The sequence below is a fragment of the Cydia fagiglandana genome, chromosome 18 (genome assembly GCF_963556715.1).
Source record: "Cydia fagiglandana chromosome 18, ilCydFagi1.1, whole genome shotgun sequence".
Taxonomy (NCBI): Eukaryota; Metazoa; Arthropoda; class Insecta; order Lepidoptera; family Tortricidae; genus Cydia; species Cydia fagiglandana.
Window position 1 is genome coordinate 3138650 of NC_085949.1, and position 27797 is coordinate 3166446.

The 27797-nt window shown below is 37.2% G+C and overlaps 1 protein-coding gene across 1 annotated transcript in view; it reads left to right on the forward strand.

Annotated features, from left to right (window-relative positions):
• Nucleotides 1-27797, forward strand: part of LOC134673238 (neural cell adhesion molecule 2-like) — a 448161-nt gene that overhangs the window by 389697 nt on the left and 30667 nt on the right. Inside the window, exons 4-8 of the mRNA XM_063531190.1 lie at nt 847-979; nt 6697-6905; nt 19934-20044; nt 25737-25940; nt 27139-27290. Of these exons, the coding sequence (XP_063387260.1) occupies nt 847-979; nt 6697-6905; nt 19934-20044; nt 25737-25940; nt 27139-27290 (809 nt within the window). The remainder of the gene's footprint in view (nt 1-846; nt 980-6696; nt 6906-19933; nt 20045-25736; nt 25941-27138; nt 27291-27797) is intronic.

Here is a 27797-nt window from a genome sequence, read left to right on the forward strand (position 1 = left end):
GGAATGAACATGGATCAAAATGATATAAAAATAATAAAATCATTTATCCATATAAATAAATAATAAATAAATAAATAAATAAATAATAAATAAATATACATTTTTTTGATAATTTTATACGTTTTCATTTTGAGTTTTAGTCGTGTGTCGATAGATGGCAGTAAATTTACTGTGACTACAAAATTCACAATGACAGGACCCCTCTATACTATCTATTCTTTTTGTCTTACACTAATTTTAACAGTACATTGGTACTGTACCCCTTACAGTACAGACTGGTGTTACGATCGCGCGTTGGACTTTAGAAAATTCTAGCTTTGAGAGGTATTGATCGATCGTGCGTTTGATTATTATTCGCTTTGAATGCGGTCTATGTTTTGGTGTCAGTACCTGTGGGGTGAGAACGCGTTTAGGTCGCGACATTCACGCCCCGTTTATATGGTTTGTTATCAAAACAACAACAGCTCATGGAAAATAGTGGTTCTATGTGCCGGTTCTATACATAGTAATAAGCATGGCAAAATTTCATTTTTGTACAAGCTTTTATCGCTGACTGTACTTTTCTTACGACAGACAACTAATACTTATCGAGACAATTTAAAAAACCCCTAACACAATTAGGTTGCGTTGTTTCATCACAGAGTTTCTATCATCAGACCAGCTCGATGGTACCATAATATTGCATTATCATCAGATTTATACATGCATGCAAAATTTCAGCTCAATCGGAAACCGGGAAGTAGATCAAATTTAACTTGCAAGATTTGATTACAGACAACGGTCAACTAAATAAAAGCTTGTAATAATAGTTTAATGTTCTTAACCACTATTTCTCCATTGTTACAGTATCCATGACACAAGTGATAGCGGTGGCGGGCGAGCCGGTGTATCTGCCGTGCGACATCGCCTCCATCGACGAAGATGACGCCGTGCTCCTAGTACTGTGGTATAAGGAGGATCTCGGGACGCCGATATACAGGTAACAACTGAAATCATCATGTACCGTAAAACGGGGTGAGTAGGTTTTGCGGGGAACGTTGGGTTATGAATGGGGAGAGAAGGTTTGAGAGGGGGGTGAGAAGGGATTTTAAGGCTACTGCTACAAAAATAATGTACATATTCCAATTTAAAATGGGGCTATAGTAATACGCATAATAAAAAAAAATCGATCCAACAATCTTCCAAAATCACCTTTGTATGAAAAACCCTCTCACCCCAAATACGAGGCACTACGGGGTGAGGTGGGTTTTCCTCTTTATCGTCAAAGTTATGAAATGGAACTACCCAAAATAAAATGCAAACTAAAATACAAACGTCCGAACCACTTATTATATACTTACACCATTCAGTTATCACATGTAAAAATAAAATTTTATCGAGGTTTGAAAGTCAAATTTCACCCAACTCACCCCATTTTACGGTATTTAAAAGCTGGGCTCTTTTCAGTGGAGCAATTTCCACTTATCCTATCCTGTGCCATCTCTTAGAAATTTCTACTTATCCGTACACGTTTTAGATCGAGCGACACGCACGATAACTAAATCACTTAGGCCCACTTGCACCATCCCACTAACCCGGGTTAAGCGGTTTAACCGTCAACCCAGTGTCAAATTGTACTGGTACCATGATAACTCCAGGGTTAACCGGTTAACCCCGGGTTAGTGGATGGTGCAAGTGGGGCTTAGATATATTTCTGGTGTCAGTGTACATTCGAATTGGCCTGTTGGTCAATATAAGTTCTCCTTGCCTTCCTTTTCTTCTTCATCCTTGCTTCAGCTTTCCCTTCTACTATTTTTTTAATCGTCGTGTCATACAGAACGTCTCAAATTCATTAATTTTCTTTTCTCAATAGTTTTAAAAACTAACTGAAAAGAACCATAAAAAAATACATATTTTAGTGAAATTGTTTGGCACTAGTGCGGCAATAGGAACGTCAAAAGCCATATATTTATTTTACCAATTGCGTGGCGGTCAACGGTTTCGTTTCCAATACTAACAGAGAGTAAGTCCATGATTAAAATATAAATACATTATAATACTGTACAATTGTAGCACAGCAATTCAATAATTTACATTTAAGTACAGGATATGAAAACGGAGATGTAACGTTATAATGAGTTTGAAAATTTATCGTTACGAAAGCGATTAAACTCACCAGCAAGCACCTATTACGTTTACCAATTCACGAACCGGAACAATCAATAATTCAATATAATCTCATTTAATTATCTTCCAAAACATTAAAGCTTGGCCCTTCAATAACAGACAAACAATACGCACTTGTACAAGAATAAGCATAAACAAAATTAGGGGATAGCAAGAAATTCGCTCGCGGCGAGAACTCTCGAGTCTGTTTATTGGCCAAATTCAATGAGCACTCTTAACACGGCGAGCATAATGTGCGAGCGGTGCGAGGCAGAAGCGGTGCGAGAATTCTCATTTAGACGATGGGAGAACTCGCATGCGAGTTTAATTACATTGCGGGTTTTGATCGGTCGGTTGAATTGGACGGAACCAACAGTCCGCTATGTAACTAAAATCGCATGCGAGTTCGCGCGCCGTCTTAATCAGCCCTTAAGGTGATATTCGGATGGTGACTGCATCAGCGTTTCTGTTGCCGCGTTAGCGTTATACGGAATGGGACGTCGCTCTACAAATGCATAGCTCTGTCTCGCTTGCACATGTCATTCCGTATGGAAAATTCCGAACGTCTGCGGCTAGGTTTACAGCTGCAGCGTTAGAGCGAGAAATGTCTCTATCATTTTTTTTTATAAAAAGTAAAGTGACGGATTTATTATTTATTCGTATGGCATTATGAGTCGTTCCACAGTTTTATTTACAAATTAATGTCTAGGTTCTTCACCCATTGGGCTGCGTTATCAGTAAACGCTATTAAGTCCAGAGGGTCACCAGGGTACATTCGTTTTGGGCACTCGTGAATTATATGGTGGATAGATTGTATAGGCGCACCGCAATCACATTCCGGTGAGTTTTTCCACCCACACCGAAACATAAAATCGCCAGATCGACCGTGCCCTGTGCGAAGTCTATTAAGCTGGCACCATTCCCGTCTTGGGGCCGAGAAGCCTTTGGGTCTTTCAGTGGGATTGTAATCGCTGTAGGCTGTAGGCAGGTTGGAATTCCATTCCTCCATCCATTTATCTCCGATGTTGAAGTTATCCTTCATTAGTCCGTGTGCCGTTGAGTACGACGGGTGGCGGGATTTTAGGCGTTGTCTGGGAGGGTACATGAATTCAGGATAGGCTGGCAGTTCTGGATTTTTAGAGATTTTGGTGACTTCGCTGAGCAGGGCTTGCTGTCTTCTGAGGTGCGGTGGGGGTATGTGGCTCAGTGTTGGTAGCCACTGGATTGGGGTCGACTGTATGGTTCCAGATATGCAGCGCATGGCTTTCCGCAATTGAACATCTACCTTCTCCACGTGGGCACTATTAAGCCATACGGGTGCACAGTATTCCCCAGCAGAGAAAACCAAGCTGAGGCCCGTAGTCCGGAGTACATCTGCGGTAGCTCCCCATGTTGTTCCGGTCAACCTATGCAGGATATTGTTGCGGGTTCCGAGCTTTTTGCTTAGCTTGCTTAGATGGGCACAGTACGTCAGAGAACGGTCAAGGGTTACACCAAGGTATTTGGGCTGTGGGTTGTACACAAGCGCTTTACCATCAAACGATACTGAGGGGTTGTATGAAGCTAGTTTGTTGTTCAGGTGGAAAGTTGAGTGACGGATTGTACGTTTTAAACGCAGCCATTAATGCAGCATCGAGAGCAACCTAATACCGGGTGTGGCCTGTAACACGAGCAAATAATTAAAACATAGATTGTACTCCTCAAACGGTGACACTTTTGTTCAACAACTTTTAAAAATTATGAAGTAATTAGACTCCCTATTTTTCATACAAAATAAATATTATCTTCAATGGACGCCATCGGCACACCATAACATTGTGATTGACGTTGCTTGTCACGCCTTAAACATAACAAAATTCGCAATACATTGCGGCTTAGAATAAACTTTAAAGTGTATTAAAAATCAAACCACAAGTTATTTTTAAAAGTCGCTGAACAAATGTTGGTCAGTATGAGGACTACAGCCTACAGTTAAATTGTTTGCTCATATTACAGGCCACACCCGGTATATTATCACGGAGCTTGATGGTAACATCGCTCGCGTCAACACCGCAAAAGTAATGCTGCTGCAGCGCTCGAATGTCTTCTTTAAGGGGCCCACTTATTACCAGTCACTCGGACGATATCGGCCTGTCAGTTAAACGGACAACGTGACAGTTCCGAATAACTGACAGGTTGATATCGTCCGACAAACTGTTAATCTGTGGGGCCCATTACACGTTTCTGAGGGAATACCTCATAAGCATAACACACGAAAACAAGGATATAGTATACAGTAAAATAATTAGCTTCCCATAGAAAACGTTTACACCAGTCGAGATGTAAGAACACGGATATCGCCTAATGGCTTCTTAAATAAATGCTTCGGACCTTCAGCCTATGACTTGCACCAACAGTTGTGCCTCATCCAAAACTCTTTTCAACATTGTAAAGACAACTCAAAACTTGGCAAGGGCTTTCAGGTGAACAATTTATTCGATTTCAGTAAACGCGAGGGCTAATGACGTTATTGTTTTTTTTACATCAAAGAGGAAATCCAGGATGAAAGCTTTCGCCAATTTCGTCTACTCAGCCGGCCTAGCCAAGGTTACAGTCGCTATCGCTTCGACAACGAAAAGCATTATGTCTCTCTATCACTCTTCCATGTCAGCGCGACAGTGACAGTTTCGTTTCGATCGCTACGGAGCGTAAACGATTGGCATCTTGGCTACGCGTTTTTTTTTAAATATTTTTTTGATGTAACAATTCATTTGAGTGTAATGTGTAGGTATTTTAGGAATGCTAGCAGTTTGAAAATTGTATGTCGAGCCACAGAATTTAATTATTCTTTCTCTATAAATATTTATTACGAGCATATATGTTTAAGTATTAGTCACTTTAGTAATAAGGCATCACGTTTCATGGAACGATTCTTATTGTGTAACATCTTGTTTCTCCGAACTCGCAATATCTTTAATAACAATGGTTTCACAAAGGAAAAATATTTACAGAAAATGTTCCAAGAATTTCTTCAGACGCTTAGAAACAATACTAGTGACGTCTTCGTTTTGCTAAAGTTGAAATTGCTAAATACTTTAGGTTTTTTAGGGTTCCGTAGCCAAATGGCAAAAAACGGAACCCTCATGGATTCGTCATGTCTGTCTGTCCGTCCGTATGTCACAGCCACTTTTTTCAGAAACTATAAGTACTATACTGTTTATACTTGGTAACTAGATGTATTCTGTGAACCGCATTAAGATTTTCATACAAAAATAGAAAAAAAAAACAATAAATTTTGATGGTTCCCCGTACTTAGAACAATGACTCAAAAAAAATTTTTTCATCAGACCCATTACGTGTGGGGTATCTATGGAAAGGTCTTCAAAAATGATATTGAGGTTTCTAATATCATTTCTTTCTAACTAAATAGTTTGCGCGAGAGACACTTCTAAAGTGGTAAAATGTGTGTCCCCCCATAACTGTGTAACTTTTAAAATAAGAGAATGATAAAACAAAAAAAAATATATGATATTATACATTACCATGCCAACTTTCACCGAAATTGGTTTGAAGGAGATCTAGTAAGTCGTCTTTTTTAATACTTCATAAATCGTAAACCGCAATTTTATTATGTTACTTGCTGCTACGGAACCCTTCATGGGTCCGACTCGCGCTTGGCCGCTTTTTAAGTTTTACTTAGCAGTGTTCTAACAACAGGAGTGTGGCGCAACTTGTTAGTTTTCGTTTTAGTTACCTACCACTTGCGAACGCTAACCACGAAGCTACGAATAACTTAACATACTTGTGTCAGACTGACTTGTTTTATAATATTTATTTTGGTTCCTTACATATTTATACTTTATGAGATATTGGGGAAATAAAAAATAACTACTTTTTCCCCCCGTTTTTGTTTATAACTTTTTATATTTTTGTGTGCTAACTAATACACGCTTCGAATACATTTTTCTAGGCATAATGACGAATCCACTGAGGTATCACACGTATTTTTAGGAGTATTATCTCTAGTTTTCACCGTTTTCAGGATCTCGAACAGACTACTAGTGTTTCATATAAATCACATTGTAGCAAAATCGTTTTGATAGTTCAAAAAAAGAAATTGATTTGACGAATAGTCAAGTCAATTGTCAAGTCAATAATAATCAAACTTCTACCACTCTAATAAAACATGTGGCAATGGCGTATTAGGCAAATTTCGTGATCTTATGAGGCGGGTCGTATTTAATTAACTTTCTCTGGCCCTTGTCACACAAGTTTATAACTTAAATGCTGGTAGAAGTCTATTTTTAACTAGAAGAAAGGGATTACCTCTGAAAGTTACAAACTTCCCTGATTCGACGCCTTGGTAGTGAGTACTGTTGTCATTAATTAGTTTGTTAGAACACAATTCCCCCAATGAGGGTGATACTGGACGGTCGATGCAGTCTTTAACTTATGTACCGTATTTGTAGTTGGGTACTTATACTTTACGCATTGTATTCGAAATAAAATTGAACTGTAAGTACTTCCATTAAGGTTGTTTTCTGTTAAATAACCAATTTTGTTTGTTAACAGTGTCGACGCCCGGGAGCGAGACTTCGGCGTGGCCGAACGCTGGTCTGACGAGAGCGTCTTCGCGTCCCGAGCATATTTCTTGCCGGAGCGAAGACCAGCCGAGTTAGGAGTGGACCGCGTCAAGGCTTCTGACCAGGGCATCTACCGCTGCCGGGTCGACTTCAAACAGGCCCAGACTAGGAATTCTAGGGTCAATCTCACTGTCATAGGTAAGCTTAGATCATTATTATTTATGTCATTTATTGACTGAATGTCCCACATTGTCGATATGGAATGAAGACTTCGGCGTGGCCGAACGCTGGTCTGACGAGAGCGTCTTCGCGTCCCGAGCATATTTCTTGCCGGAGCGAAGACCAGCCGAGTTAGGAGTGGACCGCGTCAAGGCTACTGACCAGGGCATCTACCGCTGCCGGGTCGACTTCAAGCAGGCCCAGACTAGGAATTCTAGGGTCAATCTCACTGTCATAGGTAAGCTTAGATCATTATGATCGTTGGAACCACCTGTAAGTAAGTATTATTCAAGCGCATGTACATCCTACTCGTATATATCACTGATATTCATATGGAACATATTACCTATACTAATTAAATGTTTGTTTCTACTTACTTCCACCCCAAGTGAAAACTTGACTTGATATTCATGTAAACTGCAAATGTGTTCTAGAACACTTGATGATATTTGACTTTAAAATATCCGATTTCCGAATCCGGTTTGGCTTCGTTCCAATCTTCAATACTAGATTTTACATGTTTAATTCATAGTTATGGTAACATACGCACTCTTTTGGTCATTTTAGACCACGTTCTTTTCAGCAAAAAGTAAGTTGAGCAAAAGTAGAGACAATTTGAGATCCGGGGCTCGGAACCGGTTTATTTAAACCTATTATAGCACAAAATTTTGAATTTTGAATGCTTTTATCGTAGTACGGAATCTTGTATTTAGGTAACAACTTCGTATTATTTTACATTGTCCCATTAAACATAATGACCAAAGAACGAAAAAGAACGTAATATTACCGGTATTTATTGTAGCAAGAAAAAACCGGTTCCGAGAGGGAAGACCAAAGGGTTTTTATTAATCATCATCATTTCATGCAGACAAAATGGCGGACAGAAGTTAGTGATTTAATAAGTACAAGGAACTAGATATTGCCAAACAGGCCAAGCCAAGTGCCGTATTCGAACTTCAAGATATTCACAAGCGACGACACGTACTAGATCCATTCTAGATACGTTATAGTTTACATATCAACTAGTTCTCTTTTGCAGCGTAATTCGGGCAACCAATGTCTGTCTGTATTAGATGTGAATTGGATCTCTAAGTCATATCCTGTGGAAATCGTTCAAGAGTATCTCCAGAATCGCGCAAATGTCAAATTTGACAGGTTAGATCTTAAACATATCGTTATCGTATCTTGGTGATGTTTAAAAGATATCTAATAGATGTCTATTTCAAAATCCGAATCGGGCCCCAACTTAAATGAAAACACGCCTCCAATATTGGCACGGAACGCTAAAAGTATACCTATACTCATACACCTAGGTATGTATCTCCGGTACAGCAACTTGATTAAATTTTTATATACCCGCAGACTATTTATAATAGAAGCTTCGAGGGATATTGGATGGACCGGTGGTCGGATTATGTATTGACCATGCGGATATACGTATATTGCATTTTTTACGGGAAAGTAATCGAAGTGATTTTGGTATTAAAGGTGAAATCTGCATGGACTGAATATTGTTTGGTTAAGTGTTGGGTCATCATCTTCCTCGCGTTGTCCCGGCATTTTGCCACGGCTCATGGAAGCCTGGGGTCCGCTTGGCAACTAACTTGTTAAGTGTTGAGTAAATGAATGATAGTTACCCGAATTTAACGTTTTTGGTGTTTACGTACCGTAAAAGCACCCAACTACTACTACAGTCTACAAGCTCTCAAATATGGATCAACATCTGTGTCCAGGTGTGTGTGTATTGTTCGAATGTCGTATTTCTATGGCAAGATAATTATAAAAATAATTTGGCCAAGCCCGAGATAGCTCGAGGCATTTAGTGTTCCGTACGGCTACCATCAGTTTGGCATTGACATAAACGATATCGTGAACGTAATTTACTTCCTATAATAGGTATATCTCTTTCGCACTAATATGTCAGTACGAGCGAGATGCATAGAAAGTAAATTACGTTCACGCCCACGGTAGCGTTTATGTCAATGCCAAACTGATGGTAGCCGTACCGCTCGCATCGTTACATTTTACAGAGGTTGCTTGCCTGTTTTTAGGATACCGTATTCAACTACACACACAGAACAATAGTACAAAGTATCTAAGTGCGAAGGCCGAAGGCCGAGCTTTAGCAAAATGTCATCGCTTTAGCACAGAGCAATAGTACAAGTGTCTAAATGTGAAGGCCAAAGGCCGACCTCCGCGTAGCCCGAAGGCCCGAAGCGTCCAGGATGTCAGTGCTTTAACACAGAACAATAGTACAAGTGTCTAAATGCGAAAGCCGAAGGCCGAGCTCCGCGTAGGGCCGAAGGCCCGAAGCGTCCAGGCTGTCAGTTCTGTGTTTAACCACTGACATCTTGCAGGCTTCGGGCCTTCGGCCCTACGCGGAGCTCGGCCTCCGGCCTTCGCATTTAGACACTTGTATTAATTACCTGTGTTTAGAACTGACCTCCTGGATGCTTCGGGCTTTCGGCCCAATGCGACTTCAGCCTTTGGATCTTGCGACTTAGACACTTGTACTTAAAAATACTTGGAAAAGTTACGGGAGGCGCGCGTCTGTCGGACGCTTCGGATCTTCGAGTCGCTCCTTCGGCCTTTGCATTTAGTTAGATTATTGTACTATTGCTTTGTGTTTGAATACCGAAGTCGAGCATCTCGCGAATGCTTGATGTATTATAATAATTTAGAGTAAGGCCAAGCGCGCACCACGATTTTTTGTCCTGCGATAATTTTGTCGCAGAAATGCAACGTATGTGTTTATATGTTAGTGCGCGCATATGCGACAAAAAAATCGCAGCGATTTTGAAATTGTGATTTGTCACATTTTTCTGCAATTGTCCGCGACGCGATTATCGCAAAGTGAATTGCAGCATGCGGAGTTGTATGGCCCCGCGCGCACTATGATAATAAAATCGCACCCCGGCCGGACCTCAGTCGGCATTTCGCTCTCCAAACCCCAACATCTCGGCACCTGCATCTCCAATGGAGTCTCAAAATGAGACGCTAGATGTTGACCATTTAATTATGGAAATAGACGGGGATCACCTTTGTGTTATAAATGCGCAAAGTCATACAGCAATCGCATATTAAAGACACGTTTCATGACAAGCGACTGGTACGAAATCCATGTTGAGAATGAACAAATCGTCGACTTTTTCATCGCATGTGCGCGCAGTGAATTTTCTGCGATATATTACAGCGCGATTCTAAAATCGTGTCGCAAAAATTAATATCGTGGTGCGCGCTTGGCCTATAATATCTTAAATGTATACTCCTTCAATTTGAATTTAGAACTCATTATTATTTTTTATTTGATTTTGTTTCTAGTTCTATGCCATATATATAGACTTTAATATTATTTAGAACTGCTAAAAAACAAGATCGGCACTTTAAATATTTCGTCAATTTTACCTTTGTTTCTAAAAACTGTGATATTTAACTGTCATATATATACTATTAATGTCTTCCAAAATTATTTTTTCGTAACAGGACTGAAGGGCTACCGCGAAAACCGAAATTCGCAATTTGCGGGAATCTTTCTCTTTTACTCCAATGAAGGCGTAATTAGAGTGACAGAGAAAAATGCTCGCAATTTGCGAACTTCTATTTTCGCGGTTATAGCCCTGAATCTTGTTGCTCACCGATCCGTTCAAAAATATACATAAGTACTGAATATAATTTAATAGATATTATAATTATACAATTAATACAGAAATGTAATGGTACTTAATGAAAAGGAATATTGTGTATATTGTTTCGACGAATCAGATACTCTCAATAAAATCTATACATGAGGCCAAAGCTGTTCATAAATATTAAATGACTTTATTATATCTATACGCCTTACTAACTCCATGTGTCCTATTGTGGAAAGAAAAAACAAAACGACAGTCAAGAACGGAATTCTTAATTTGAATTTTTCAAATTTTTGAGATGCCTAGTCCATTGGTTGGAAAGCCCGTTCGAAATTGAAACTTATACGCAATCTAATAAGGTCGTATTTTGTGGATCTCTCTCATACTTATAGTAGGCTATTGAGATAAAATTAAATATCCCACAAAAATAAGCAAGCAGAATTAAACTTTGTGTCAAAGACATAAGTCATAAATTTCAATGCAAAAGTTTTAACTAAGGATGTTTCTCGCTAAAATTATGTACTGCCTTATATGAATTGACCAGTGTAAGCATCAGTTAGCTAGCCCTAAGCAACCAAAGGTCAAGCTGCAGTTGAAAAACTAATAAAGATAAAGTTAAGCTGATAATTTTCCCGCCGTCTCCATGCTTCTTTAAGTTGGGTATTGACTGGTCAGCTGCCTGTTAGCTATAGTTTTCGCGAAAATCGCCAGGACAGAGGTGAAAATTTTTGTATGAAAACTTGCAACTTTAAATGCGTTTTTTGACGAAACTATTGCAGTCTAAAATGAAGTCAAAATCAGTCCATCGACTCAATTTTTTGCAAGCTTTCTAATGGTACCCCACACGATTCTTACAAATGAAAAAAGTTTCAGCCTACCCCTCTCAACCCCCTAAATTTCCCCCTTTAATAAGAAATAAGCAGTTTTGACTTATTTACAATATGAGTGGTGGTAATTGCTATAACTGTTCCAAATTTTAGGTATCTATGTCAAACGGTCTCTGAGAAAAACGTATTTAACTGATTTGCAAGACCGAAGTGATCCCATAAGTGTTCCGTAAACAAAGTTTTGTACGGAACACTAAAAATGAAGAAAAAGTCAGACAAATACAAAAAGTAAACTGCTGTTTATACATAATTAGGTAAGATAAAGTTAAGATAAGATAAAGTTTATTAAGCTCAATAGGCATAGGATTCACTGCCCAAGATCTTTCGCTGATACTTAAATTAATTAGTTATAAAACTGTGCCATTAAATAAGTACCAGCTACCTTCCAATAATTGCCTCTATGTACTTATTCGTGTATTATATACAGACGAGTATTATTTATAATTAGATACATATTAAATTTCGTAGACTAAATATAATTGCGTGCTCTTAAGGTCATTAATAAATAAATTACCAAATCAGTTTTTTTTATACAATCATTATACATTTTATAATGTATTAAAAAAACTGATTTGGTAATTTTTTTACTGAGATTATCGGAAAAAAAAGAAACGGATATAAATAGTAAAATATGACCGTATAAATAAAATGGTTGGAGGTATAGTTAATGCAAAATCAGAGCCATTTTTGGAGATTTCCTTACCGTAAAACGGGGTGAGTAGGTTTCGCGGGGAGAGTTGGGTTATGAATGGGGAGAGAAAGTTTGAGAGGGGGGTGAGAAGGGATTTTAAGGCTACTGCTACAAAAATATTGTATTCCAATTTAAAATGGGGCTTTAGTAATACGCATAATAAAAAAAAATCGATCCAACAATCTTCCAAAATCACCTTTGTATGAAAAACCCTCTCACCCCAAATACGAGGCACTACGGGGTGAGGCGGGTTTTCCTCTTTATCGTCAAAGTTATGAAATGGAACTACCCAAAATAAAATACAAACTAAAATACAAACGTCCGAACCACTTATTATATACACCATTCTGTTTTCACATGTAAAAATAAAATTTTATCGAGGTTTGAAAGTCAAATTTCACCCAACTCACCCCATTTTACGGTACTGAGGCAAATTAATCTAATTGTGAACCCGGGATCCGTAAAATTGTTTTATAGGATATTTTCAGATAGCATAAAAATAAAAATTCTCATCTCAGTTTTTCTTGCGTTAAGCAGAAAGGAATTTTTACCTTTCCAGGGCTTTGAGAATATTCTCGCCTTAAAAAGAATATGTAACTACTTCAGTACGGATATGATGGTCTTATTTGTCTACGCGACAGCGTGATAAAACGGTGTCCGTCCCTTTCTCTCCCGCAGAGTTAAAAAGTGACAGTTGTTTTATCACGTGGATAAATGTGGATAAAGCGATCCATAATAGGCTTGTAGGTTGTAAGTAAACTTATATAAAATTACAAATAAATATTCTATTGGTAAAGATGATCATGATTTACAATCTATACAAATATTTAAAAGCGATGCGACTGTCTGTCAGTCGTTGAATCGATTTAGATATTTGGTATGGAGATAGTTTAAAAGCCGAGGAAGGATATAGGATACAGGACATTGGACTTATTTCTGTACCTACCACATTAAGCAAATACATTTCTATTTCTATTTTGGATATTTTTTATCAATCGTTATCATCATCATCATCCCACGCAGAAGAAGTCGCGGGCAGAAGCTAGCATAAACTTTTGCACACCCCAATAGAAAATAATGATACAAAAAATACATAAACACAGGTAGGTAGATAAAAAAGCGATATTATCAATAAAAAGCCCTTAGGTAGCGGAACATAATAAAATATATCATTACATAATGGAAATAAAACAGCGAAACCAACAATACTTAGAATTCTTAGAACTAACCAAAAATGACAATGAGAGCTCTCAATAATATTGTGTATTTAAATATTTCTTATTGTTACGTCTCTGAACAGATATTTAATGAATTCCTAATGAAATTGCAAAATTCATGCAAATGTGTACTCGAATGAAATAATGTACCTACCTACTTAAATATCTGCATTAAGTATTACACTGTGGCTGTGGCATATTAGAGCGAAATCATAAAATGTTTGGAATATTGCCTAAGATGTGAATAAACTTAAATTTTCTTGGTACAAGCTGTTATTAAATTTGTAATTGTTTGCATATAATTTAAGAACTGTATGTTATTAAACTGTGCCTTGATGTTTCGATCATCTTAAATCGCCGCTGTAAAAGGTTCCACGCTACTACACTGGTTTAATATTCCATAATTTTTACACGTTATTAAATTAACCTCTAGCCGCCCATACGTCAAACCTTGCCAAGCAAAATGAAATTTTATTTTGTCAACACAAAGTTCTAAATAGAATGGAACAGGAGACCTTTTTATAGGTCTCTGGGCGGCTAGAGGTTAAAATCGGGTCCGGAAGTAATTTTAAACTCAATTATACGCGATTAAGTCCAGCCGGCCTAGCCAAAGTTACAATCGCTATCGCTTCGACAACGAAAAGCATTATGTCTCTCTATCACTCTTCCATATTAGCGCGACAGTGACAGTTGCGTTTCGATCGCTACGGAGCGTAAGCGATTGGCATCTTGGCTACGCGGCCTGGCTCTACGCTGTGTCGAAAAATTCGGAACGTTTAATTTTCGTGGCCGAAACATAACTTTTGTAGATACACCAGCGTAATTCGGAACTATAAAATTACATAAAATATGAGCTTGATGCAACCTGAATTTAGTATTACGTTCATTACATTGCTCAACAGTATTACCCTAATCTCCACCTTAATGAGATGAAATTAGGGTTTTAATTCTCTTGACTACTTGACTTATTACTTTCTAGTATTGTGGCCTATGTGACAACCTTACATCTCAGTGCGACTATGCTTTTGAATAAGGTTATTCAGTAAAGTGCAGGAGTCGTCTCTTGAGTACAAAGAGCTCGGTTTGCAATGGCGGACATGAAAGCGTATGCAGATTGATTTTGCCGCAGTGGTATATGGATTAGATTTTATCTTTGTGGGCTGTAAGTGATTTTCGTGGCATTTCCGATCTGTCACTGGGTTGTAGGTAACTTGTCGATTGCCAGTAGACATTCATCTATACAGAGTCAAATTTTAACCACCGGCCATACTCTGAGCAGGCAGTAACCCTGCAGCATCAGAACTGATAAATGGAGGTCATTATGAAACGTAAACACCTCTACTTAAAACTTAGAGCACTACTTAAAAATTGGCATATTCTGTAACCGGTCGGTTATGGCAGGCAGTAACATTCCATCATCACGACTGAGGAGTTAGAGGTCATTATGAAATGCAAGTGCCCATGTCCAATACTTAAAATCCTACTCTAGAATCAGAACTGTATCAATGCTGGCGGTTAAGGCAGGCAGTAACCGTGCAGCATCAGAACTGAGGAGTTGGAGGTCATTATGAAATGCAAGTGCCCATGTCCAATACTTAAAATCCTACTCTAGAATCAGAACTGTATCAATCCTGGTGGTTAAGGCAGGCAGTAACCGTGCAGCATCAGAACTGAGGAGTTGGACGTCATTATGAAATGCAAGTGCCCATGTCCAATACTTAAAATCCTACTCTAGAATCAGAACTGTATGTATCATCCATATTGAATTATTTTCAAAATTTGTATCGACATAAACATCATAATATGATGCTGGAACCTGCTCACAAAATTCCACGAGAATCAGTTGAGAAATGCCACCTGTAGAGGAAAGTATCCGGACATAAGAATGAATTTTTGCCAAAGCTAAAACGTAGACCTTCGCTCTACTCGGCCAATAAACGTAAAAGGCCTAATTGTTATTAGGTCCAGAAAGCTAAATTCAACTCCTAAGGGGGTAACATTTGGGCTAAAATTCTGTAACAAGATCGTGTGATTTAAGTAGGTCGAGTGATTTTTAAAATAAGAGATTCCGGCCGCCAAATATAAACAACCCCAAATAAATACAAGCCGCGCAAATATGCTGTCCTCGGTGAGGGATACATATTTGCGCCATTTGGCGTAGAGACTCTGGGTCCGTGGGGGCCTAGCGCAAAAGCCTTATTTAAGGAAATGTCCCAGCGTCTCAATCAATCAATCAAAATATACTTTATTCATATAGGCCTAGCAACAAGCTCTTATGACACCATTATCTCATCGACACCACAGGTGACCAGAGGGTTAGCAGCTACCTCGGCCAGAGAATAAGCCTGGCCATTCAAAAAGGAAACGCTGCCAGCCTCCTGGGCACCATAACAAACGAAGATGACCTGGGGAGCATTTTTCACCTATGAGTTAATTTGAGATCTGTTAAATTTTAGTTTAATTTTAATGTTGTTTTTATTCTCATTTTGTTTGTAACTGAAATATAATTCTGAAAATAAATACAAAAATCCCTAAATGTATTGTTTTGATTGCCGTGACTTGCATTGAATGCAGCTGCACTGTTCCACGTTTCTCACTAAAGTAGCGCATACGGACTGTCAGCCCACCACTCTTATGTTCTTTTGTGTTTGCTGGAGTCGTATGTCCCACGTCGCTGAACTGAAACCAAGTTTGTATCTTGAATTGATTCAATTATTTATCTAGCGTCTATTCTGTTTCGTTATTTTGATAGTATGGTAATTTTGTTGCTCTCTTTCTACAGTCACGATACTTTATTTAACAAGAAAATTATTTAAGTATCTAGGTATAAATATGCGAATGGTAGGTAGTAGGTAAAACAAATTATGTTTTAATTATGTATTTAAATCATTTGAACCTCTGATATAATTACGTAGATAGATAGAGTTCATTCTTTTGTACAATATAAGCGTAATTTCATCGTATTGCCCTAAAAAAATCTTCCACTAAGTTACGAAAAAAAGTATTTGACGTTTTTTTTTTCGGGGCAAGTTATAATTTCGTATTTATCTTGTCAAGAATGAGGAGATTCTCAAACCAGACAAATTTTAAGTAAATGTAATAAAAAAACGACTAATGAAAATTCTACCCATGATACATTGGTCTCAGGCTATAACAATCCTAAGTGTTCTTTCTTCACTTTCTCACTTTTTCTTGTAGTATGAAAGGAATTTTCCAGTCCCTTAATCACAGTGTTTTATTAATATCTCTTATTCCTTTACTAAACTTCTAAACGCAACACACCGTGTACACCGAAAATATTTAATCAATTCCGAGAAACCGTTTCGAAGCAGCGAGTTTAATGTTGAAAATTAGATTAATTTCTATATCAGATCTCAACATTCCCCGTTGGGTATTTTTATTAAATTCTGTAAATTTTCAAAGTCGAATTATCATGAACGTGGCGCCGAACGTTTAAAAATGGCCGTCTTGTATATTTATTCGCGGTATCAGAAACAGATTATAAATATTAATAGGTACTTTTATTCCTATAAATTGTACTAAACTCGAATATAAGATTCTAACATTGCCACGAGATTTAATAAAGTAGAAATAAGTAGCGTGAAATGGGATTACTTTAATCAATAAAAAAAGTAGGTACGTAAGTATCTCCCCAAATACGTACTCAAATTAGGATTATGTATATATTTCAATATTCTATACATATGTGGTTGTCAGAGTACCCACAACACAATTTAACCCTTCTTGGGCTTATCGTGGGGCTTAATCAGTTTGTGTAAAAATGTCCAATAATATTTTTTTTTGTTCTATGTACTAAGCACCCTTACACCTCTTTTAATCGGCTAATTTAAAATCAATTGACGTACAGCTCACAACAATATAATTATCAATCCCTTATTCATCAATTGCTACATATTTGTTCCGTAATAGTCAAATATTTTTCCCGAAGGAGCGAACAAATTTGGAACATTGCAAGAGTTCGAAAATGTTACCGATGTTTATTAAATTATTATACCTATTATACTTTATTTACATTAAATTGTTTTACGATGGGTTCCGTTTTTATTAAATTTATCTATATAAAGCGATTCCAGAAATAAAAAAGTATTTTATACTTTTTTGGGTCCAACAATCAACAATCCAATAACATTTTTTTATGAATCGGACACCCACAATAATATAAATTCCATTGAAAAAACATAGATGAAAACCAAACCATAATCGATTTTTATTTCCGTATCGATTTCATCAATACGAAATATTTTAATATATATGAGTTTATCTGTAGAAAAAAAATAATCTCGTGATTTTTTATAATTTACAAATACTTCCTCATAGGATTTTTTTACAGAAAGGGCGTAAGTGCTGTTCAAATCTAATACAATTTTGCCATGTCGGGCTAAAAGGATTCTTCCCGGTCTTAATGGGAAGCAAATTGGCCGATTTTATCCTGTTGGTTAACTTTCCGGTTTAATCGGTGGTTCGTTAAATTTTCTAGATATTTTAACGTGGCCCTTATTACTTAAAGGTCAGGGTTTTCTCGGAAAAGAGGGAGTTTTAACGTTAGGCTTTGTTAATGTGTTGTTGTTGCAGATATTATTACCACCATTACTTAGTGACTAATGTATCTCGTATTATAGGTGCATACAAACCTCTACTAATATAATAAATGCGAAGTAACTGTCTATGGGACACCTATGGGACACTATTACCTATGGGACAAAAGCAACTATGTATTACATATGTACCTACGTTACTTTCGCCAGTCACAAAGAGAATTCATCCATGGTGAAATTGGCTCTAGCTTTAGATTAACTTCTTGTATTTTTAAAATAGGTTACATCCTTATTTCCTTGTTCATAAAATTTAGTAAGTATCCGTTATATTTTGTCACTTTATAAAAAACACAAAGGTCAAAATGACGAATAGGAACAAAATATTATCAAAGACTTTGTTAGCCTTATGGATAAACGTTTATTTAAAATTACATTAAAGTTACGCTCTCATCGCACCACTTATTATTTTAATAAGTTAGAAACCCCTAGTTAGTTCGCAAACCAATTATTGAAAACCAGGGCCCTATTGGGGAAAAGATATCGATAATAATCCATTACTGGGACGATTAACATTCAGGTCCTAAAAGAGCTCCTTGGGGAACACCGAGCTTTACTGCCGGGGCCATTACTTTGATAAAAAGTCTGATAACAGAAGGCTCTGTAATCTGCATACTTTGAGGTTCAATTTATTTCTTTAAGAGAATAATTATATTAAATGAGATTTCGATTGTCAAGTAACTAATGGATGAGTTTTACGAGTAATGAAAGTCTGTATAAAAAAATGTTTGCAAATAAACAAACGGTACCATCACATTTTGCTACCGTGTCATTTGAATGAACTTGTCTTTTTTACCTGTATCAAAGAGTTAGAAAAAAAACTGATAGGTGCTGGAGTATATTTCATGGGATTACCATGTTCTCGTTATTGTAAAATTTGTATTGACTTAAATTAAAAAAAAAATAACGAACACGGTACCTATGTAGTACAAAGTTTAAGTGATTTGGGGGAAGTCTTTTATATTTAGTATTTAGTTTTAAGTTGTGTTCTGTATTAGCATAAGTTTAATGCACTTGCGTGTTTTTGTAAAATGTTTTTGTATTTTAGTACAAAGGTACAAAGTTTATACTTTTATCAATGTATGTACCCTTCTAATCGATCGTCGAATATGTTCTTGTACAGACATGTCACACGACATACAAGTAGGTCAAGGAAATAAAAAGTTTTATTACAAAAACTTCCATAATGTCTCGCTCCTAAATAAATTATTCGCCATTCAACTTCGTATGGTTTCTTAGATAACGTGTGAAGTTCTCATCATAACTTCTGCGTTAGGATGTTAGAAACGGGGATCTTCAGGAAGAGTTTTTATTCGCTGTTTACGAAAGTTAGCATGCGTTTTTATACAGTTACTCGTAATCATTTGTTTATTTTTTCACTTAGCGTCACTTGCACCATTCCACTAACCCCGGGTTAACCGGTTAAACCTGGAGTTACCATGGTTACCAGTACAATTTGACACTAAGTTAACGGATTAACCGCTTAACCCCGGGTTAGTGGGATGGTGCAAGTGGCCCTAAGTCTTATAGTAAGTTTGGTGTACCTACATTGTGTTATAATAAGTACTTTTGGCTTCTTTTAACTTTAAGTTCAGCTCACTTAGTTCATGTTAAAAGTTAAGCCTGCCAATCAACAGAAGTGGAGACCAAGGTGAGTTGTGACAGAGGAGAGTTGTGACATTGTAGATTTTTTGGAATCTATTAACTAAAAACTAGGTTGCAATAGCGCGCATTTGTTAGTTCAAGTTGCGATCTAACAAACGCACACTGTTGCGAGCTCACTAATAGTTATTAGATTCCAAAAAATCAACAATGTCACAACTCTCCTCTGTCACAACTGACCTCGGTCTCCCCAACTAAAATGTAGATTTGTTCTAATCTTACCCTCAAAGAGACCACGAATTTCAACAGAGATTTTTAACTACCGTCACCTTTCTGTGTAACGCTAACTTTATACATTTTGTCAACAGTGCCTCCGAGCAAGATGGTGATAACCGACGACCAGGGCGACGTGAAGCAGGCGATCGTCGGGCCCTACGTCGAGGGGGACTCTTTTACGGTCAAATGTGACGTCAGTGGAGGTAAGCAGTACCGTCTATACCATAAGGGCACACCCCAGGCCCCCCATCCTCAAGGGGCCCCGAAAGACACACAGTACGAGTAAGAGTATATTTGATTACCTACCTATAATAAATAGAAGAAAAATGTTACCGATGTTATGGACCCCAAATTCTTATGTGCCCAAGGGCCCCGGTATAGTTTAAGACGGCCCTGGAGGTGAGTATACGCAACTTCTTGGAGAACTGCTGACTGTAGTCACAGAATATAGTACAGCAGTTACTAATATTTCTGTCTTTATGAGCTTGCCCCTTCCTTAATACTCGGAACAGTCAAGAGTTAAGCGCGCTCCACAAATTGAATAATTTAATTTATTTTCGTAATTATTGTTCATAGCTTAAATACCTCACGAAACCCGCGTAGGTGTTGATAGCGACTTTATTCCGCTTATTATCAAAAACTGTCGTGTTTTTGATAATAGACCGGTTAAAATCGCTAGTTTTTAACTTGAACAATAATTATGATAAAAATATTCAAATTGGAAATTTTACTGGAATTTCCGGTTCCATTGTTAAGGTCTTGCACTACTAAAAAGTATCCATCAATACCACCAAAAAGGAAAGGCTACTTCTACAAAACTGGCCACAAAAAATATAATAAGATTGAACTGTCATTTTGACGAGCTCGTTGAAACCACCATCCAAAACAACTCTGCATCTGCAACCCTTCGAACTCTTTTATATTCATCCCTAGAGATGCCGAATTATACCCGTGACTTGAAAATCAATTAAGAAGACCTTCGGCCGTCTCCGGTTGCCAGACGAATTATACAAAGCGATGTTTTGAATAATTTGTGTACTGACTCCCCTAACTCCTAACTGGTCTGTTTGAAGAATGATGACTTGAAGAAGCCAATATTTCTTTCTGATTTTGATTTCAAGAATACCAAGCTAAGTCCAGTTTTAGTTAGATATTCGATCTGTTTCGAACATGATCTGTCAGTGCTATAATGGGGCCATTTCGTGGCACTTTAGCGTAACATTCTATTTCCAACGACAGCTGCATTACTGTCAATTTTACTATGGAAATTGACAATGACAGCGACGCGTTCAGTACCGGTAGTGCAGCTGCGGTTAGAAATGGAATGTTACCATTCTTATTATCTTATTATTTATTATCATTCTTATTATTTTATTTTTATTTTTTTATTTTTTCTTGTTATCTTATTTTGTGTTTTATTTTATATAATGTATTGTACCGATTGTTTGTGTTTACGAATAAATCAATTCTATCCTATTCTATGAGATATTTCTTCAACCAAAAACATCATTTTTGACACTGACAGACAAGTATCATAACGGAAACAGATCAAATAATTAAAACTCGAATTGGCCTATAGGTCAGAGCAAAGTTCTTGGATGTAAGGTCTCACGCTATCACGTGTCAGTAATTTCAGGCAGACTTTACATTGGATACGAATGTGCATACCACTCCAGTGTCACGCTCGCTCATAGACCGGAGGAACATGCGAATTCGCATCAGTGTGATAACCGCCTAAGAATTTAAAAAAATCTAATCTTATTTTTATGAATACTTCGAGCAACACGGAAGGGAGGCGGCATTCGCACTATTTCCCCTCTGCCGAGGTACAAGATTAGCGCGTCAATTTAATCTAGCGCGGGTAATAAAACTAGTTGCACTTGGATTTTTCACTAGACCGAGTCCAGACGCGCGCGTGAACACTGCTGCACAAAAATGCCTGTTTGCTCGGTTTTTTGTTATAAAAAGAGGTCGGGGACATCAAATTTACAAAAAGAAAGTGTTACATTTCACATGTAATATTTTTTTTACATATCATACGTTAAATTACATTTAAATGCAATTATTATATTTTAGTCCCAAGTAATTGTTGGATTTATCGATTTTGCTCGCTCAGTACAAATTGCGGATCGGTCGAGCGACAAATCCGACTTCTCATCTCTCAGAATACAATGACATACTTCAACGAAAATGTGTTAGTGTGCGTGTTGTGACACTAGTCACTCGTCCGTACACAAAAAGAGATCGAGGTTTGCAAGATTTGTCTTTGACGTGTGTCATTTTCTATGTATTTGTGTCGTCATTACAGATTGGATTTTGTATGTAAGTGTGTGAGAAATGCGACTGTGTGCACCTTTCCCCCCGCGAAAAATGGCAGAAAGATTTGTACGGCGAGATATCGCTTGGGCCCCTCCCTTCCGACATGTCGGAAGCCGGTGTTGCTCGAAGTATGAATAGAAAGTTGCCCAACTATTTTTTTAATAAATATTTGCTACTTTTGTATGGATGCCTGGTTGTCTTAATCTATTTTGCAAGGAAATAATTAATTTCGGCTAAAAGAGAGATCAAGTTGACATTTTGATTAACAATTCACCCAGAGAACCATTTTAAATTATTCTATTTGAAGGTACCTACTTGTCATGCCTAAGATGAAAGTGGACCATTTTTCTTGAATTTTATTATAATTAGGAGCAAAATGAATGAATGAATGAATTTTTTTTTTCGCTCTTACGTATTATTCTTATAAAATAATAAAAAAATCAAACAAATGGACATAATTAAACTTACATCAAAATTATGTAAAAATATTTTCTGTAATGTCAATATCCAAAGAGGAAAATGGGTACTACGTTTATAGCGGTCGTTCCCTTTCCTGTTTATTCTAATCTGATGCTGTAAACAGAATTTATGGGCAAATATATAAGTACTTTGGTCAACCAATCTGTCAGCAGAAGGCGAGAAGATTCGATGTCCCGTAAAATTATATTATTTTCTTAGTCCAATCAAAGGTCAATTACCAATAAAAAACCGCTTATACTGACCAACCGCTTACTATGACGTAATTACTGCGCGAACTTTGGTTTTCATATAAAATTCTTTGTGACAAATTCGGATAAGATGACTTCGTTTATAGTGACAAATCTCTTACTATGACCGAAAAATCCTATTTTTATGAAATTATGTCCGGTTATACTGACGCATTCGCTGATTTTCGTGGCCGTCACCACGTCTTTCCCTTCGAGAACGTTTGGTGCGTTCATGGCGTGTAAGGTATTTTAGTTTTGGTTCTCAGTGACAAATTGATATTTGTTACAAGTTTAATAAAACTCATTTCTCTCAAAGAATTTGAGAAATTTGGTAAATATAACAAAAATAAGAAGTTGTACAACTATGTTTTATATGACATCCACTTAGTATGACGTGTTTGTTACTTCCCTTCGATGTCATTATAAGCGGATTCTACTGTAATTATAATGTGTAAAATATAGTTTCACATTTAAAGCGAAATTCCAATTCAAAATCGTCAACAAAATTTTACTGATAATTGTTCTAATTCTAACTACTACCTTGTTATGCCCAACGAAATGCAATTGTTTTGCCAAATTGTTGAATCATGCGAACACTAAGCCGGCCTTTGCCGCTAAATCACAGGGGAATCGCGCAATTAAAGCTGCAATTTTGTTATTATACTCGAACTGGCACAACGGCATTAGCTGGACAGTAGTCATAAATATTGCAACAGCTAAAGAGAGGGCCTACCGGGAAAACCGAAATTCGCAAATTGCGGGGATCTTTCGCTTTTACTCCAATGAAGGCCTAATTAGAGTGACAGACCAACATGCCCGCAATTTCCGAACTTCAATTATCGTGGTTACCCTTGCAGGTAACTCTCACTCTCTTAACAAGGCAAACAAAACTGTTCATCCGGAGTAGGTGGTCTGTTGAAGTTGGTAAATAAGAACATGACAGAATACTTTTACAATCCAAGAAATCTTTTAACACCGCGATGTAGAAATCAGTGCTGAGGGAACAGTGCCATCTAGTGGGAGAATTTATTCTTCATTCAAGTGTTTTGCGTCTTCATCCAAAATAACTTATAGTTGTATCATAATGCTTACTCATAACACGCCAAAGAAGGGTCTTAAGTGTTTCAAAGAAGGGCAACTGATGAAAATCATCTTTGATCTAATTTTAACATCACTTCCATCTCATTAGTAGCAATTTTTGGCTCCTCCTAACGAGTATAATAGGATGCAATTGATCTATCAATTTTCGTGTGTCAATATTGATTTTTTTAATTATCATCATCATCATTTATTTAAGAGTTAGACTCTTGTCGGTGGAGCGATTTCCATGCATGTAGGAATTTTTTAATGCCGCTCTCAAATTTTAACGAAATTCCCGGCTTCGTACCGTTTCAATATTGTTTACTGTCCCCCGTACAATTGTAAATTTAACCATAACCTATCCGTTGTTCCACTAATCCCTTGTTTGCCCTGGACATTGCGGTCGGTCTGATCGCTTATTTGATTATTTGTCTGTCTGTATGCAAAAGCCGATGCCGATTTCAATCAAACTTGACCGGTTGATTGAAGCTGATGCGGTGTATTGGTTATGGTAACGTTTTGGAATTATATTCAATTCAGGGAAATAATGTGTGGACAATGGCATAACCGCGTATGAAATGTTTTGCGGCCTGTACGGATATGATGGTCGTTCTTGCCTATGTGACAACGTGATAAAACGGTGTCCGTCACTTTCTATCCTACGGTGTTAAAAAGTGACAGTTATTTTATCACGTGGATAAAGATGGATAAAGCCATCCATAATTCATTATGCGTAAACGGGTCGCCTCGATGGCACGCAGGGCGCGGGCCAGCTCCAATAGCATCCTCAACGCATTAGCAAACCGTTTAGACTGTCCACTCACTAAAGTGCTTATCGCCCTACATGTCAGGCCCCGGATTGCATAACTTAGTTTGTTTAGTTTAATTTAATATTCTATATTATTTTATTTTTATTTTCAAAATTTCAAAATTATAGATCTAGACATATATTAATTGACATTACATTATATTAATTGACATTACATAATTTAAATTTACATTTGTTTTTATTATTTTTATTTTTATTTAATGTAATTATAATGTCTAAATGTGAATTTTGAATTTTTGAATTTTAATAATTTAATTTAATTTAATAATAATACGCCGGCGATTCGAGCTTTTATATACGTCACATATTACTGTCTAGTCAGTGTCAAAAGTGACGTTTTTGTTCGAAGAAAGAAGAAGTTTTGTTTTGTTTGTTAGGTTTTACTTTTTTTGTAGTCGGATGTTTTAAGCTCATGAGGAATAACATGATATTTTTAATTACAATTAAGTATAGTTTTGGTTCAAATAAAACTCGAATACAAAGGAAAAACTCGCTAATAAAAAACATCCAGCAATATTTTCTAGAATTACTACTCTAACTTCAGTCTCTATTTTCTATTTATGTCTATAATTACGGAAATATCAAAAGGATTTTTTATTATTTACTAAGTCCATTACTAAGAATATTACATTTTATTTTTGTTAGTGTTTTGCTGGATCTCTATTTTCATTAAGCTTATGTTACTTCATTGTTCGTAGAATGTAGTTTTAAAATTCGAGCGTTACTTCGATAGTTGGAGAAGGTTTTTAGACGGCGGATTCTTGTAACTCTTAAACATAGGTTATAATTTTTGGAAGATTTTTTTGTTAACCTACTTTGGTGTCCCACTGCTGGGCAATGGCCTTCCCTCGTGTTCTCCACTCGACCCTGTCATCGGCATTTTCCCACAATTTGGAGTAGAATGCGTCCATGTCGTCCCGCCATCTCCTTTTAAGGTTTTATAACAAATTTTTTTTCCAGGCCGTCCCCGACCATGGGTGAAGTGGTTCAGGGATGAAGTGGAACAGGACACGCCAGCGACGCCTCTGGTGAACAACGGGGTGCGCGGGGTGCTCCGCGTAGGGCCTCTGACCAGGGCTGATGTGAGAGCCACACTTACGTGCCGAGCTTCGAATCACCAGCGGGCGCACCCTATTGAAACTACGCTCACTTTAGATATGAATTGTGAGTATTAATTAATTACTTACTCTGTTGGCTCAGCGACCCAAAATGAGACTTGGCCTCCGATACAAGACAGCGCCACTTTTCTCGGTCCTGTGCGACCTGTGGCCAATCGTTAATTAATAACAACAATTGTTAGTGTTGTTAATTGTTAGTTGTTGTTGTATTAATTATGCTGTATTAAGTATATGGAGCCTAATGTAAGATGTTGACACATCCTTGTATTGTAATTGTTACTTCATATCTGGAGGTCGTGATCATCTTACATCTCAGATAGTATATGTCAGAAATCTATTTATACTGTAGTGATCATGACATAGATTTGGCTGTTGTCAATTTTGTCAGGTTTAATTTTATATTTGTAGACAAAAAAAATCTTTTGGTGCTAAGAAAAACTTACTTCCTGGACTGAACTAGGATTTCTTTCAGAACTTAGTTCAACTTTAATGTTCGTAGATCTACATAATCGTTGCCACCACGTTCTGTCACAATTTGACCACATTACTAGGCGCATCGATAACAACCCTGAGAAACTAGTTAACGTAGTAAATACGGATGATGGAAAAGATCCACCAAAATACAGGGTGTTTGGTACATCGTTTGCCAAATTAAAAAGGCAGATAGGTCGAGTCAGTTGCTATCTTCTCATGTCTAAACAAACAAAATTGGCCATGGTTTTTTTTATTACTATGCAAGTAAAAATTTGAAATTGACGAAAAACTGGCATAGAAGTGAAAAAAAAAATTACTCCAAATTAAAAATTTCTAGGCCTGAGAAGATAGCAAATGACTCAACCTATCTGCCGTTTTAATTTGGCAAATGATGTACCAAACACCCTGTATAATAGTGATCCTTCGAAATAATCTTATTTCTATTTTGTTTTATTGGGAAACAAACGGCTTACAATATTATAGGATATAGATATTATATGACTAACACGAGCCAAAACATTTTTCACTAATGTATTAAAATATAATCGCTTAAAGGGAACTTAGACGAAATGCTTTTATATTTGTATCTAATGGTAACATTCCATTTCTAACCGCAGCTGCCCTACCCGAATTGAACGCATCGCTGTCATTGTCAATTTTCATAGTAAAATGAACAGTAATGCAGCTGTCGTTGGAAATGGACTGTCACCTTAATTAAGTAGTAATAAATGTTCATATAATTTTCGTCTAATGATATTTTTTTTCTGCAGTTCCTCCTCTAACAGTCCACATACTGGGCTCGAACCAGCCTCTGTCAGCCAGCAGGCGGTACGACCTCCTCTGCCAGAGTTCAGGGTCAAGACCCCCTGCCTCCATCACCTGGTGGAAAAACGGCCACAGGATTAACAACGCTAAAGAAACGGTAATAAACCACAATTTTGCTTAAGTGCTTTATAATAATTAAATACAGCTTTATTAAATATGAAGTGCGCTCAAAATTGAATGTTATAGCCAAAGTCTTTAGGTTTAATTTTCTTTGTAAATTTAGTACACGTGTATTGCGATAAAATCGTTTAGCTTTATGAAAAACACATTACCGATTTCGGTGGATGAGTAATATTATCATATTTATTGTTTTAAGCTGTTTCAGCCCTTGGGAACGAAATTACTATTTTATTACTTCGCTATGAAAACAAAATTTTCTTACCCAAACTTATACAACCAGCGTCCATCGGTTCTGCGTCCTTTTAAAGGTTTCTTTCTTACGCTAGAACGGTCCGGGCTCGGATCCAGGCGACCGATACTTTGTTGTCCATGGAAAGCATCACGTGATCCCTCATGATTTATCGTAGAAAACGAACGGCGCGATTCGAACTTTAAGATATCGCGCCGTTAGACATTCACTAGATATGAAATAGTAAAGATATGT